Genomic DNA, 17,735 nt, shown 5'->3' on the forward strand with positions numbered 1-17,735 from the left:
AATCTTGATGACATGAAGACGGCAGACTTATTAAATGTGCACTTTGCATTCATTTACATAGCAGAGAAAGGGAGTAAAACACCAATGGCACAAGAAAACCTAAAAGTAAATTGAGGGAAAGAGCTGAGTAGATTTAATATGATTTTTTAAAAAATGCTAATAGGCAACTGACTGCATGCAAGATAGGTCTTCATGATATTTCTGATACTTTTATACTTCAGCATGGAAACTAATAGTGAAGAAAATTACAATTTTGATGATCATAATTTTCCAAAGCTCTGGAAGTTCAAGACTTATGCCTCTAGATTGGAAATTTACAAATCTTACTCGAATCTTGGATGAAAGGGAAAACCAGGGAACCACAGACCGGTCAGTTTAATATCAGTTGTGGGAAAGTTACCAGAATCTATTACTAGGTGTAATAATAACTGACATTGATTTGTAAATGTTAGCTTATGCATGATAAATCTCACTGATTTTTTTTTGAAGTGGTCACTAAAATTGAGGAATGTCAGTGGGAGTTGTCTTTATGGCCTTCCAGAGGATGCTCAATAAGATGCAATGGTTATTAGCAAAAATAAAGGCTTTTGGGATTGGTGGCAGTTGCAAGATTGTATTGCAATTAAGAGGTTTATAAGTCATTATGTTTTGGGATTGCGTCTTTCTGGTAAATTGAAAGGTCATGTGACTTGTTCTGAAAGCTAGCTGACGGCAAATCTGAATAATTTAATTGTTAAAGATTATAGGGTGTTCAAATTGTTTTACTAGGAAGAAGGTGCACAGAATTTATTTATGAATACAATAGTGAATGTCATTGTGCCCGCAATGGACAGACTGAGAGCCGACAAAGTTTCAATAATCATTTAAAATATTGTGCTGTAAACAGTTGGGCATTAATCTGTGCACTTACTGCTGTGGTAAAAGAGAGTGGGAATCTTGAGGATAATTAGTATTTCTACATGGTGACGATCCCATTGATTCATGTTTCCTTAGCGATGGGCTTTGAAAACAGAATTGATTCTAATATAACCTGACAGAGAGAGCAGGTAGTTGCTGAAAGTCTCTATGGTTCACTATGCAGGAATGCATTAGAAGCTAACGTTCAGATTGAAAGAACTGAATTCACAAAGAGTTAATATGAAGCTGGAAAATTCACTTGGTTGTGATAAAGGAAAATCTTAAGGAGTAAAACTTCACTCTAAAGGGCAGTTTTGAGATCAAATGTTTTAGGTGAAGAAACGAAAAGAATAGAAGAAAATGCAAAAGAGCTCAGAATCACTTCCGATTGGTTCTGGGACAATCAAATGTCTGCTTAAAGGATAGTACAAAATATATCTGAGAAGGGTGATTTTTGTTTGTAGTGATAGAAGAAAGGAGAATGTTCTATTTTAAAATATAAAGGTATGTTGACCAAGGACCATGTAAAGACAGTATTTTGTGAATATTGCTTTTAATGTTTTACATAGAACATAGAATGTTACAGCTCAGTAACCAGCACAGGCCCTCAACGTTGCGCTGACCTGTGAAATTAATCTGATACCCATCTAACCTACACCATTCCATTATTATCCATATGTATGACCAATGCCCATTTAAATGCCCTTAACATCAGTGAGTCTACTACTGTTGCAGGCAGGTTGTTCTACGCCCTTACTACTCTCCGAGTAAAGAAATTACCCTGAGATCTGTCCTAAATCTATTACCCCTCAATTTAAAGCTATGCCCCCTCATGTTAGCCTTCACCATCCGAAGAAAAATGCTTTCACTGTCCATCCTGTCTAACCTTCTGATTATCTTATATGCCTTGATTAAGTCACCTCTCAACCATCTTCTCTCCCATAAAAGCAGCCTCAGTTCCCTAGCCTTACCTTCCATACCAGGGACCATTGTAGTAAATCTGTTCTGAACCCTTTCCAAAGCTTCCACATCCTTCCTATAATGCGGTGACCAGAACTGTACACAATATTCCAGGTGCAGCCTTACCTGTGTCTTGTATAGCTGAAGCATGACATCATGGCTTCAAAACTCAATCCCCCTACTAATAAACACCAACACACCATATGTCTTCTTAACATCTCTATCAACCTGGCTGGCAGCTTTCACGGATTTATGCACCCGGATACAGAGATCTCTGTTCATCTACACTGCCAATAATTTTATCATTAGCCGAGTACTCTGCATTCCCGTTTCTTGGTCCGAAGTGAACTACCTCACACTTTTCCACGTTAAACTCCATTTGCCACTTCTGAACCCAGCTCTGTATCTTATCTATATCCCTCTGTAACGCACAAAATCCTTCAGCACTATCCGCAGCTCTGCCTACGTCATCCACAAATTTACTAACCCATCCTTCTACACCCACATCCAGATCATTATAAAAATGACAAACAGATCCTTGCAGCACACCACTGGTAACTGAGCTCCAGGATGAACATTTCCCATCAGCCACCACCCTCTGTCTTAATTCAGCTGGCCAATGTCTGATCCAAACCCGCTAAATCACCCTCAATCCCAAAACTCTGTATTTTGTGCACTAGTCTACCGTGTGGAACCATATCAAACATCTTACTGAAGTCCATATACACTACATCAACCGCTTTACCTTTGTCCACCTGTTTGTCGCCTTCTCGAAAAACTTAATAAGGTTAGTTAGGCACGAACTACCCCTAATCAAATTATTCCTTTCCAGATGGTTATCCATCTGGTTTCTAGATCATATCTCCTTTAACCTTTTCCAATACCTTACACACAACCAAAGTAAGGCTCATTGGCCTATAATTACCAGGGTTATCCTGGCTCCCCTTCTTAAACCAAGGAACAATATTTGCTATCCTCCAGTCTTTTGTTTCAGTAAAAAACTTAAAATGTGAAATCTTGATATTTTATTCTTTAAGCTATTAACTGGAAGTTTACATTCCTTTCGTTAAAAATGATCAGTCTCGGATTCCACAACAACTGTTAATTGATTGGGAGGTTTTGGGAAAAGAGATTGTACTCTCATTGGCAAGACAACTGGTATTCCACAATGAAACAAAAACATAAGAACTAGGACCAGACATTGGCAATTCAGCCCCACATTTAGTATGATTATAGCTGATCTCATCTCGGCCATCTCCACTTTTATGCCTTCTGTCCATAACCTTTGAACCCATTACGAATTAAAAATCCATCTATTCCCTCATTGTCTTGGCTTCCACAACATTGTGTGGTAGTGAATTCCATAGATTCATGACCCTTTGATACAAGTAATTCCTTTATGTCTCTGTTTTAAATTTGCTATGCCTTGTCCTAAAACTGTGACTTTTGTAGACTGTCCAACAAGAGGAAACATTCTCTCTACATCTATTTTTCAATTCCCTTTAGCACCTTATAAACCTTAATTAGATTTCCTGTCATTCTTCTCAGTATCTTAGTTTTTGACCTTTTTATCAGTATCTTGGTTGACGGAATGCAGTTTGACATCCATGCTTGTAAATGCCACTAACATACAAGGCACAATAAGTTGTATAGACGGGAGTAGAAAGGAACATAGAGGCAGAGGCAGATTAATTAAGTGAACAAAATTATGGCAAATGCAGATCATTGTTAGATTCAAAGAAAGGATAATATAAATATTTAATTGCAAGAATTATAAACTCTAGCAAAGGGATTTGGGTATCCAAGACAAACATACATACAAGCCTATGATATAACAGCAAAAGTAAAACATTTGTTTCCTTGAACTTGTTCCACTGTTCAATAAGGTCATGACCAATCTATTTGTGTTTAATTTTCTACATTCCAACTTACCTATGATTTCTTGTCTAACAAGGAGCTATCTAGTCCTGCCTTAAAAATATTCAATGGCCCTTGTTTCTGAGGCAGCAAGTTCCAAGGTGTCACAACCTTCAAAAATATTTCATTTCTGTCCTAAATGGGCAACTCCTAATTTTAAAACAGTGTCCCCTAGTTCTCACCCACAAACATCCTTCTGTGTCCAACTTGGCTGGACCATTCACGATCTTAGGCGTTTCTACCACCTCACCCTCTCATTCTTCTCAACCCTGGAGGAAACCAGCCCAAAGGCATTTCAAGGAAGCGTGCCAGCTTTTAACTCGGGAGATTGAATAAAAGGAAAAGAGGAGATGTTTTACTTTAACAGAGCACTAGTCAGATTTCACAAAAATATTTCATTTACTTCTGGTCGCACACCTTAGGGAAATATATTTTGTTTGTGACAGGAGTGTAGTACAGATTCAACAGAAAGGTACTGATGCCTGTGAGTTCACTTATAAGAGCATATTGCATAAACTTGGTTCTTATTCCTTTCTGATAAGAACGTTCAGGCATTATTTGAATTGATACTTTCATGGCGATAATAGGATTTATATACAAAAACCCAGAATTTCAGCTTAACTTCCAGTTATGCAGTAGCACATGCTACAATATGGGTATTGGTAATACTTAGGCAAAGACCAGAGTTAGTTCAACTCAACTGTGTCTCCATGGTCAAATAGATTACTACCTTAACTCTTCCATTAAAGTAGCCACTTTGATGAATAATGTAAGTGCTGAGCACTTGGTTGAAAAGGCACCACATTGTCAAGTATACAGGTCAAACACGGGGGGCGGGGGGAAGCATTTTCAAAGGATTAATTGTTGACATTATTTTCTTACATGGAGTTTAGTTTACTCTGGAAGCTGGAGAAATGAAAGTTGATCAAATTAAATCATTGATCAAGTGTTCTTCAGATAATCTTCTACACTGGAGCAAAAGTATTAAGTTTTTGTGTTCTTGTTCCCCTTTTCTCAGGTGACCATACGGGCGAGTGTCGAGCCCATGGCAATCTGGGATCGGCATTCTTCTCCAGCGGCAACTACCGAGAGGCCCTAAACAACCACCGTCTCCAGCTAGTGCTGGCCATGAAGCTAAAAGATCGTGAGGTGGGTACTTCACTTAATACTTTCATGCAAACAGGCACAGCATTAGATAAGTGCATATCGTCAGAGCATGGAGGCAACAGGCAATGTAATGTTCTCTCAATCAGGAAGGTTCCTTTTTGACTGTAGGCCTTGGATTTTTGTTGCCTCGTAGAGGTGCAGTTAGGAATGGCAGAAGCTGAGCTTCTCTTTTTTTAATGCAGGACAAACACATTTCCATTGCCTTGCAGTGAAGACAATTTTTATGTGCCATTTTGGCAGTCTGGGAGGCCTTGGGTGCAAAACTCGTATGCTTGTCTTCTGAGGTTGGTTCCCTATTGTGAGGACTGCAGGACAATTCTATTTCTGCGAGTGCACTATTTTTATATGTTTTGGAAGTCCTTAAAAATGCACTTCCTTGGAAAGTTTTCAACTCCTGTGGGAGGTTTGCTGGGAGGCAGAAAAGTTCTGATCGGTAAACAGTAAATATTTGGACACCTTCAGATATCACTACTGGATGTTCTATTGCATGCTATTATATTTTTAATAGTGATTTATTATGGAGAGGTGTCCTGCAGAATTAAGTTGACATTAAGTAGTATTGTGTAACTGTCAAAGGCATTTGACTGTCCTTTTTGTCAAATTTTCATAATGCATTAAAATTTAAAAACCGAAGTCTTGCCAAACTGCTACTGTTATGTTTAGACTATGATACAACCTGGCTGACAACATTAGATGTTTAAAGAATCTGCTTTTGAAAGTTGAAAAAATATCTGTGGACCTCCTCTTACCTCTACTTATTAACAGTTATGTGGAAATGGGACATTGTTCTGTTGGTTTTGGGCCATATAACTAAAAGTTTTAATTGTGACAGCTGTAGCCATTTTTAATGTTTGGCTGGGTTTAAAGAGCTACACATGGCATCTACTCAACAGGTACTATATTGATCCAAAAACAATTGAAAATTTAGGAATCTGATGTAACCTAATGCATTTGCAAATCTAACAGGTATTTAAAGCAATGATATTTATTTCATTTGTCCAATATCTATAGCATTTTGCTTTTCTTAGAATTTTGCTTTGTACCAAAATAGCTTTTTTTTTCCTTTCCAGTAGCAATGTGTTTGAATTCAGGGTTTTATTAGATTATTAGAGATTTTTTCCAACAATTTTAAAATAATTCTGATGTTTATTGCATGGCTTCCAATGAATATAGAAAATGCATATTGCAGATTGCAAGCAGAGCGTAGGGAATCAGAAGGGGACATAGGATGGCATGCAGTGGTAGATTGGAATGAAGTAGCATGTTAGATGGCAGGAGGTGTGAGGTTGAAGGTGAAGTTTAGGAGGCTTTTAAACACTCTTGGAGCACTATATTGGAGAACCAAGATGGACTATCTAATTGTTTTGCCTATGCAACCAGTGTCTTCATGCACACATTGGGAACCAGCAAAGTAGTCTGTGAGCATGCTGTGTGAAAAGAGAAAAAAACTGGGGCAGTATAACCCATGGGTTGGTGAGCATTTTAGAAGATACAAAATTGCGCTGTTCTGATTCTACCAAGTCCACACGGCAACTTGGACCACTGGCAGTTCCCCTCCAGCCGTGCCATCAGAAAATTACTTTAAAAAGGTTTGTTTTAGAACATAAAAAGATACAGCATAGAACAGGCCCTTTGGCCTACGATGTTGTGCTGAGAATTAATCCTAATGTAAAATAGAATAACCTAACCTACACCCCCCCTCAACTCACTGCTATCCATGTGCATGTCCAGCAGTCACTTAAATGTCCCTAATGGCTCTGCTTCCACCACCACCATTGGCAACGCATTCGTTGCATTCACAACCTGCTTAAAGAATCTACCTCTGATGTCCCCTCTATACCTTTCTCCTAATATTTTAAAACTATGACTCCTCATACCAGTCAATCCTGCCCTGGGGAAAAGTCTCTGGCTATTGACTCTATCCATGCCTCTCGTTACCTTGTATACCTCGATTAGGTCACTTCTCTTCCTCCTCCTCTCCAGGGAGAAAAGCCTGAGCTTATTCAACCTCTCTTCATAAGGCAAGCCCTCCAGTCCAGGCAGCATCCTGGTAAACCTTCTTTGCACCCTCTCCAAAGCTTCTGTATATTTCCTATAGAAGGGCAACCAGAATTGGGCACAACATTCCAAGTGTGGTCTCACCAGGGACTTGTAGAGCTGTAGCAAAACCTCACAGCTCTTAAGCTGAATCCCCCATTAATGAAAGCCAAAACACCATATGCTTTCTTAACAACCCTAAACACTTGGGTGGCAACTTTGAGGGATCTATGTACTTGAACACCAAGATCCCTCTGTTCCTCCACACTGCCAAGAATCTTGTCTTTAATTCTATATTCAGCATGCAAATTCGATCTTCCAAAATGCATCACTTCACATTTATCCAGGTTGAACTTCATCTATCATTTCCCAGCCCAGCTCTGCATCCTGTCTATGTCGCGCTGCAGCCTGCAGTAGCCCTCAATACTATCGATGGCACCTCCAACCTTTGTGTCATCTGCAAATTTACTAACCCATCCCTCAACCTCCTCATCCAAGTCATTTATAAAAACTACAAAGAGCAGAGGCCCAAGAACAGAACCCTGCAGGACACCACTTACCTCTGACCTCCAGGCAGAATACTTTCCATTTACAACCACTCTCTGCCTTCTGTCAGCCAACCAGTTCTGAATCCAGATAGCCAAATCTCCCTGTATCCCATACTTCCTGACTTTATCAATGAGCCTACCATGAGGAACCTTATCAAATGGTTTTCTAGTTGCAATGTGCACCATCCATTATTAGGATCTGATCAGTTCATGATAAAATATTACATCTCTATGATAGCGTATGATATTTCCAAAGCTTGAACAGTCTTCAACGTTGAGTATTCTTCTAATAATACAGAGGCCACAAATCTGAAGTTGTGTTTGCTAGCATACATTGTTTGGGCACTATGTGAGGGCCATTCATGGACAGAATGGTGTACAATGTGTAAGTGCACACTTCTGCCTTGAACTGAAGAGCATTTTGCTCACATCAAGGTTTCTACACAAACTAGTTGCTCCCAAACACATGTGTACCAATAAGCATTCTGCATGGAATATAGCATGGGTGAGGAAGTGTACAGAACAGGACAGTTTGTAAGAAGACCTGGGGCAAGAGGTATGGCTGTCAGCTGGAGGATGTTTATTCCCAGGTTACTTAGGAAGCAATACACCAGCCTAAACCTAGCAAGACCATAAGACCATAAGACATAGGAGTGGAAGTAAGGCCATTCGGCCCATCGAGTCCACTCCGCCATTCAATCATGGCTGATGCGCATTTCAGCTCCACTTACCAGCATTCTCCCCGTAGCCCTTAATTCCCCGAGACAACAAGAACCTATCAATCTCGGTCTTGAAGACATTTAGCGTCCCGGCTTCCACTGCACTCCGTGGCAATGAATTCCACAGGCCCACCACTCTCTGGCTGAAGAAATGTCTCCGCATTTCTGTTCTGAAATGACCCCCTCTAATTCTAAGGCTGTGTCCACGGGTCCTAGTCTCCTCGCCTAACAGAAACAATTTCCTAGCATCCACCTTTTCCAAGCCATGTATTATTTTGTACGTCTCTATTAGATCTCCCCTTAATCTTCTAAACTCCAACGAATACAATCCCAGTATCCTCAGCCGCTCCTCATATGCTAGACCTGTCATTCCAGGGATCATCCGTGTGAATCTCCGCTGGACACGTTCCAGTGCCAGTATGTCCTTCCTGAGGTGGGTGCAATGTCTGCACTTCAGAAATGAAATCTTGTGACGTTTAAAACTGAGTGTCAGAACAGAGTACAGGTGGCATTCTCCAGGCTAGTGTTGGATATATTTATAGCATCTCACAGTTTGATATCTACCCACCTATAATGGAGGTCACTGAGGCCTCTGTTCAAAGAGGCTAACTGCATTTCATTCTCTCTCACCATACATCAGCAAAGGGAATGATTTTTCTAGGAGATTTTCTGTAGTGTCATTAACTCTCCCCATGTTGATTTATGGTGCCCTATGCCGTTCACTGAATTGAATGAGATTCCATTCCTTCACTGCCTAGGTGGTATTTGACTATTGGCAGCCAATCATAGAGGTCAGGTCATGCTTGAAGCTGTCCTGAAACTTTAATTCCACCGAACCTGCTGTAGCTGTTTGAGACAGCAAAGCAAAACATGGCTAGTAGGCAACAAGGCTTCCTGTTGATTACCTTGCTCACGACCCACTCGCACATAGATATCAGTGAAAGCCATGATACCAGACCAAATATGATAGATCAAACCATTGGGATACAGAAGAAAAATGCTTCCACTACCTGGAGCACTCTGAAGGATCTCTGTTTTTAAATCACCTGAGCAACAAAATATGTGTCCATAGGTTGTTCCCACAGAACAAATCTTGGCTCAATATATAAGAGAAAGCAGGCTATGTAGTTATGCACCCTTTACGTCCTCAGAATCTCCAATCTTTTAACTAGGAGGCTAAAGTACAACTCCTGATGTCAGCTGATACCTTGATGCACTCCACTTAGACATCCCAGATTTCAAAAGGAACTAGAAATTCCTCTGATAGGAAAATTAATGTGTGGTTCACAGTTTGAAGTTGTAATGATGAAGAAACTATCAACACACAATGGTTGCTCTGTGAAACTGCTGGTATCTGAACAAGCAGAGTTATACATGTAAATCCCATGTTCATGATTCCCCATTCCTCAATTTGTGCAGTTGAAATCCTTCCAAATTTCTTTGAAATCAATTTAATTGATGCAGTACTTTCACTTGCTACACTACTAGATTCACTGTAAAGCTATTGAAAAGGTGGCACCCTCTTGAATTATTTGCACCGAGGATTTTAATGTAACGTAAACTGAAAATTCTCCTGAAGAACCTCTCCAGCCCTGAAGAGTTGATTTTGAATTACAGAACAATAAACCATGTGGAATACAACAGCTGAAGAAGGCACCTTCTCAAAGCCAATTAGTAATGGACAACAAATATGCTTACGTCCCAGGACTGAATAAATTCAGTAATTATGAATAACACGTGATTTGTTTAATTCTCTCTTGCCACACATCAGCAAGTGGAGTGAGCACGTGCATTTTCGAGAATAGCATACTTTTATGTAATTTGCTGCTCAACAAACAATGAAGCATTTGTCGGAAAAGGCATGTTCTGGTATTTTTTCTTCCACCATCTGAATTTGTTAAAAAGTAATATGATAGCTTATGATAGAAACAAGAAACAAAAGCTGTCAGAAAAAATATTGCTAAATAAATAACACATTGAGAGTTATAATAAGCACAAACTTGGCCAAACTTGGTCGATTCTAATATTTCTGGTGTATTAACTTGTTTATACTACCTTTGGGTTAATGTTACAGTAATAAGGGAGAAACCATTGAAACTAGGTTTCTACAGAAAAAAAGAGTTCTCTTTAGAATATCCTAATTGACACAATTAGCTGTAACAAGGACAACATTTTTGATTAGATAACTCAGAATTTTAAATTTGAACGCATTGGTGCACCACAAATTTGTGAGATCTTTGAAGATGCACATCACCAGGACAGTAACAGTTTATCTGTTTTTAATGTTCATTATGAAAGTTCAATGAGATAACATGTTTCATACAATTGGTAATCAATGGGCCAGTCTGACTAAATGTGGAGGTGTAAGGTTCATTCTGTGTAGCTGCTTTCCATGAGTACAAATTGGATTTCACCTTGCAGTGATGTATAAGGTTATAGTACATTAGATTCTGGTAAATTCATAATTGCTTCACAGAATTTTCTTCTTCTCACTTTATTTCCTGGCTGTCACTCCATTTTATGAAGTCCAGAAGGCCAATTGTATATTCCAAGTCATCTTTCACCGCTGGATTCACAAACTGTTAAAACAAAACCTGGCCATTAATTTATTCTTCCCCCTTACTTTTGACAGGCCAACTTGCTTAGATCTCAGCAAATGAGAATTCTTCAAGTGCGCACTATCATGGTTATTAATTACCATGCTACATTTCTATAATCATAAGACAATGAAATACTAACACACTGTGCTATGATGTTGCACACTATCTAGTAGATTTATACATCTAAAATTCATGTGACATTAGCATTCTTGTTACAAATATTATTTACATATGGGACATTTATGTTTGAGTGGCACCACGGTAACTAATGGAATTTAAACTCATTTAATTTTTTTAAAAACTGGGACTGAAAAGAAGTCTCAGCAAGAGTGACCTTGAAACTATCATTGATTTTTATATGAACATATCTGGTTCACTAATCATCTTTAGGGAAGGAAATTTGCTAGCCTTACCTGGTCTAGTCTCCATGTGGCTCCAATTTCACAGCAATGTAGTTTACTTTTAATTGCTTCTGAAATATCTCAGCGAGCTGTTCGGTTCAAGAACAATTAGGAATGGACAATAAATGACTTTGCTAGTAATCCCATCAAAGAACAACAAAGTCCAATTTTTGACCAACTAGGCTTCATGTGGCTGTTGACGGGATTTGATTTTGGTGAGTAGAGATGGTCTTTCTGCCTCTCTTAGGCAGCATCATTACAATGTGCAAGACTGACCTATGAAATGGTGACTCTGGTACAACAAGAAGTAAACCTGGACAGAATTCAGTTCTGAGGAAATTAGATATACACATTATTACAGAAAATATAAAACTGCAAAACAATTAATTTTGTACCACAGTCTTTAGTGCTTTTAGTTGGAGGGTATGTTTTGTCTCCCATGTGAATTAGAGCAACTGCAGGAAATTAATGTAGACTTCCTGATGACATCATCTGTGCACCAAACCTCCTTGAAAATACACTGTCAAATGCCAGGCTATTATTGTTGGAATCTGTCCTTAGCTGCTAGCGAAGTTGGTTTATGTTGGATAATACATAAGGATGCAAATTCACATTTTGGGTTGAACCTAATACTCCCCGGTGATGAGGTAATACATTTGTAGGTTTTTCCTGAATAGGATTCTCTTTATTTAGAGCAATATTAAAACTCACATAGGGAGTATTTGGTTTGTATCACTTGAAGCTAATTACGACACCAGGTTCAGTGATCATATTATTGTAAGAAGGACACGGTTGTATCTCAGATTGTTCTAAGTGCCAGTAGAAGAACATTTTGCTCAACTCACAGCTGTTGATTATCAGGTCAGGAAGTGATATTATAGCTGTATATACATTGTAGCTGATGATGCTTATTCAGGAACTGTGACATTTTAGGAAGGTCTCAATGAAGTACACTAGAACTGTAATGGAAGGTGTTTGCATTGGTGTAGCAACTGAATTTTCACAGTAAGTGTAAATGTGTGGGGACCACAGCATGCAAAATACACCAAGACTGATTTGGGTGTACAGCAGTGTTGATTGCATCGTGCTGCATTAATGTTATTCACCTTTTACTCTGGCATTCTTCTTGAAAAAACTGGTGAATTACTGATGATCCTTCCCTAAATCATCTGGCCCTTAAGTTCCATGTCATTGACTGAAAAATAGGAATCCTGAGCTATTTTAGAGTTCTTTCCTGTTGCTAAAGAGAACTATTATTTGGCTAGCATTTCATTCTAAAACATAAAGTTTGAAAATTACTCTGCTGAAGAGCAACGTAAAATTGACATTTACGAAGTTGCTTTTTCTTGCTTCAGCACCAATATGTTTGGAGGTTGGGGAATATAACAACTTCTCTGCCCCAACATGCACTGCAATTATAACTTACGTGGAAGACGGCATAAGGCAGCTGCCCATCAGACTAATGTAGTCCTTTACTGTGGGAAATTAATGCTCACTCATTATTATGCTGCCATTTAAGGCCAAGCAGCTGACCCATGAAATTTTCCTGGGCGTATGAGAACTCACCCCACCACCCCCCCCCCCACCCACCCCCTCCACCCCACCCCAAGTGAAATTCCTTGTCTTCAGGAGGAAGCCCCTTCCCAAATTATCGTCCACTAATGGCCACTCAAGCCTCGACGCTTGAAACTTTGCTAACTCCCAAGCACTTGGGATGTTCTGATCCATCGCACTTTCCATATTATTACCAGTGCACAATACTAGCAGTGGCCATTCTCAACTCACGCTGCTACTGGTACACGGTACAGTGCCAGTCTCTGACTAGTTAGCAGTCCTCTCCAGCTGCTCCTCTTGTTGTTAACGTGCAGCAGTCCAGCCTCCAGCCTATTAAATGGCTGTGGAGCAGCCAATCCTCATCTGTGCAGGTCTCATGTACATCTTAGCTCTTCTAGAGGCCATGTGACATATATTCTAGCTCATTGTCACTGTTGGAACATAGGAAATATGGCACCTACTTGTATGCAAGAAGCTTCCACAAACATGCTAATGTTTTGTGATGTGAATTAAAGGATAAATATTGGTTAAGGCACTGCGTTAAGTTCTCCGGTTCTTTTTTGAAGTCGTGCCATGGGATCTGTTATGACCATCTCAAAGAAGAGATAGAGGGTCAGCTTAACTTCTGGTTGTGAAGACAGCACCTCCAACATTGCATCACTCCCTCAGTACTGCACTAGAACGTCAGCCTAAATGTCTGCACTCACTTCTATGAAATGGAATTTGAATCCACACCCTCCTTATTCAGGAACAAGAATACTACCATCTGAGCCATGGTTGACATGGTGATAGGGTGTTAAATTGCACAAACAAAATACTCAGTTTAACTGCTAGAGAAATACAATACAAAAGCAGGTCAGTAATGTTAAACTCATGCCAAGCCTTGGATACACAATACTTGGAGTTCTGTGAGCAGATCTAGGTTCCAGATTACAGGAAGAATGTTGAACTACTGGTAAAAATGCGGGAAGATTTACAAGATGTAGTAGAATTGACAACATGTAACTAGAAAAGAAAAAATTGAGAAGGTTAGGAATCTTGGCTTTGGAAAAAGTTTAAGAGGCGATATGGCACAGAACTTAAAAGTTTTGCAGTGGATCAATAGGGTGGATATTGGAGACATGTGTTCTACATGTGGATGAATGAAACTACCAAAGCCTCTGGTGGATTAGATAAAGAATTTATAAGGAATTTATTTATATAGGCATAAGATAGTGAGATTTCCTGTGCATTGAGTGGTTGTAGCACATTACATTAATGTTTAAGATGATGCTTGACAGGGGAGTCAGACAGAAATATCAGTCTATGGGGGTAGGTGAGAAGAGGTACATCATCGTGAAGGAAGCTAGGATCTACTTGAACTCGCACTAATGCTGTCTGCAGGCTGGGTTTTTCTAATCGACCCGTTCTGACATATTCCACATCTGGAACAGGTGGGATTTGAACCCATTCCTCCAGACCTAGAGATAGGGACAAAACCCCCAGTTCCTAATGTTGTCTCTTCTTTTCTTTAGTATCTAGAAGAACTATCATGCCCAAGTGACCATTTTTATTTCCCCACCATCAAATCACCCAAGTTAGTGTTATTTCTGCTCTTTATGTTAATGATACACAGTGGTAAATTTATTGTGCTGGAAGACAAGTTAATAGGATTTCATTACTTAATAATCAGAATTGGAGAAATTCTGCTTCCCATGTTAGGGACAACTGAAGAAGGGATTGTACTGGCTTCAGTAAAATTAGACAGTACAGAAGAGCCTAAAAAAACTGTCAAAATATACCCTGAAACAGCATTTTTGTACACTGAGCAGATTAGTGGTAACCAATGCAAATTTGTGTCAACCTGCACTGGGATTCATACAATCTGTGCATCACTTGCATTTACAGTACAGTGTTAATCACTGCTAATCACAGCACTTTCCAATGTCACACCGGTGTCATACTGCTGACTGTGCACCACTGTCGCTCAGACCTGGAAACTCTGGACTGGCCTTTGTTTCTCCCTCCCACTCTACTCATTAATCATGTACCTGTGAAGGTCAAGTAGTATTTTCAAAATACATGAACATTTTAAAAAAGTTACCAAATTTCTCCACCTTTGAAAAATTTCTAACTGTTAATGGTGCCTGCTTTAATGTGATTCTTTCCTGTTGGAATATATAATACAGTGGTGTCTGCCAGATGCTATGAATTCTGTCACCAGCTTGTTTTATTATTGGATTCACTGCCGTAGTGACAGATGTTGAGGTTGGTGGGGGGCTGATGGAATAATTTCAGGAGGTTTATGGCAGGGACGAGAAAAATCACAACAGTAAACATGCCTGGATATAGTCAGCTTTATAAAAAGTTTTGAATTTTTAACTCTAAATTATGTAAGTTCTTAATTGCACAATTTTGTCTTGGCAATAAATTAAAATACATACTGACTTATTTCTCCATGCAGTTTGATTTCCCTGTGTCTCCAATGCTGAGTGACTGCAGCTGAGTGTGACGGGGTTTTGTTGACCCAAGGGTTTTATTCACAAGTAATTATGGTATGGTTCACAACCACAACTCCTTATTCAGCTACAAAAATACTCTGAGAATTTTTTGAAGGAAAGCAATTTCCTTGTTACTACAGTTTCAGGGGATAGTCTTAATTTGAAGTATAAAGTTAAATGATATGTGGTTTCATATGCTTAGACTTCAGAGAATAATTTGCTCATGTTTAATTGCACTGTGCAAAATTGGGGACAATGGTTTTAATATGTTGAATAGATGGTATTTTGCACTTAATCATATTGTTCCTCATGAAAAATGAATGCCTGCTTGAAATGAGAGAATGGGTTGCTTATTCCCACAGTTTTTGTTGTGGACAGATGGATGGGACGTAGGTAGGAAGTAAAAGATGGCTTGTGTGTTTTCTAAACAGCAGTCTTTTTGAATATTGCTGACATATAAAGTGATATAATGTGCTGACTCTTGTTGGAGTATTGCTCCACATGTGGCAGCTGTCTGCGGTACCTCATTCCAATTATATGGAGCTGCGTGGTGAATGGCAGCAGGTTATCTGTCCATGGCCCAGCCAGAACCTGATCTCATCTGTGTGCTTTCCATTCACTCCCTAAAGCATTGACACTGAAGCATTTTTCAAATACCATCTGCTGAATTTGCTGAGATCAACCAACTCAAACCGATCAGGGATTAACACTGGGCAACCCGTTATACCATGTGAAAGTTTATTGACTGGGACATAAGATTAGCTTAAGCTATGCTATCAAAACTTCTTTTAAGCTGTTCAAAGATAGGCAAGAAGATTGAATTTTATATTAAACTTTCTTAACCATTGTTGACCTTGCAGTTAACGAATTCGATCTCTTGTTGGTCCATTGATATCATTTTTCAGATATTTATGGTATTGATACATGGGTTTACATTTTACAGTGTATCAATATAGGGGCAATTTACAGTGAGCTTTACTGTCCAAATCCTTTTTATATGAGATGTGCATTCAGCCTACAATGACAACTTGCAGTTCTTTTGCACATTTATAGAACATTGCAACGTACTTCACAACTAACATAAAGGAAACAAACCGGGAGGATTTGGCTGGAGTTTTGACAAGATTTTAAACACAAAGAGAACAATAAATTGAAGGGAGCTTTTGTGAGTTTGCAAATAGGATTATGATATATATCAAGTTCACCAAGAGGATAGTTAAAAGGTTAGAACTACAGCAACAAATGCCTCAAGAATGAAAGTAAAGGGATGGATGTTGGCTGGAGCACAAATGAAATATGTGAAAGCAGTGCATGGATTTATCAACAAGGTCTGTAGAGTTGTAGAAACTTGGAGCACAGAAAGAAACCATTTGATCATTTGTGCATGTGCTAGCTCTTTTTGCCTATTCCTACATTCCTGCTTATCGAATGTAATCCCGTAAATTCCTCACCTTGGACTGCTTGTCCAGCTCCTTTTCATGTTCATCATGTAATCAACTCACTGCTTGTACAAGTAGGGTGTTATACTGACAACATTGAGTGAAAAACAAAATCACCGTGTCACTTTGCCAGTGACTATGGTTGCTAGTTATTGATTGATTACTGGGGGAATTGTTTTTCTTCGTCAACCTCATTAAAATCTCAAACTTGTGAGAACTTCTGTCAGGCCACCCATCAGCTTCATCAGTTCCAAAGAGAACAGCTAAACTGATCCAAGCTTTTCTCAAACTTGAAGTCCCTTATCCTGAGTAATACCCTGGTAAGCTAGCTCTGTGCTCTTTCTAAAGCCATCTTCTCCGGAGCATGATGCCACTGACTCATAAAGTTTTGGCACCGATATTCTCTTCTCTTTGTACTAAAAAACATTGTTAAAATGTACTTTTAGGCAAGCTTATGTCCCACATTACCAAAGTAATGTCCACAGTTCCTCTGTTGTAGATCAGGAGTTGTCTTAGTCCCTCAATGTGGAATCTCAGTGGGAGAGAGAGAGAGAGAGAGAGAGAGAGAGAGAGGCCGAGAGATTGGTTTGTTTGAGCAGCAAATGCAAAAATGGATGAAGATGACACACATTTGATTCTTTTGTAACATCTGGCATACTGGGGATTCCAATCATATCCTGAAAAGCAGGGTTGCTGGCATTAGAGTAACACTGTGTTTATCCATATTTTTAATATGGACTTTAAATCATACTCCTGCTTCTGGCACCACATTCATTTCTGGATTTTTTTTGGTTACCTATCTATCAGCAGTCTTCAGCTCTCCCTTTAAAGAAGATAGTTCAGCTGCTCTTGTGTATTGATCGGTTTTCTAAACGAACCTGAAAAAAGTAATGGGTTTCCAAATTGCCCCTACCCAAGCAAGCAGCTAACCAATACAACATGTGATATAGAATATGTACGTGACTGTCAAAAAGAATATTGGACACTATTATGACGCTTTTCTAACTCGAAATGTC

At 39.1% G+C, this 17,735-nt stretch overlaps 1 protein-coding gene across 6 annotated transcripts in view; it reads left to right on the plus strand.

Moving 5' to 3' along the window:
- Positions 1-17,735, plus strand: part of ttc28 (tetratricopeptide repeat domain 28) — a 760,569-nt gene that overhangs the window by 454,245 nt on the left and 288,589 nt on the right. For all 6 annotated transcript variants that reach the window (XM_072588038.1, XM_072588039.1, XM_072588042.1 and 3 more), the window contains one exon: positions 4,793-4,923. In XM_072588038.1, the coding sequence (XP_072444139.1) occupies positions 4,793-4,923 (131 nt within the window). The remainder of the gene's footprint in view (positions 1-4,792; positions 4,924-17,735) is intronic.

This window comes from Chiloscyllium punctatum, chromosome 17 (genome assembly GCF_047496795.1).
Source record: "Chiloscyllium punctatum isolate Juve2018m chromosome 17, sChiPun1.3, whole genome shotgun sequence".
In the NCBI taxonomy this organism is placed as follows: Eukaryota; Metazoa; Chordata; class Chondrichthyes; order Orectolobiformes; family Hemiscylliidae; genus Chiloscyllium; species Chiloscyllium punctatum.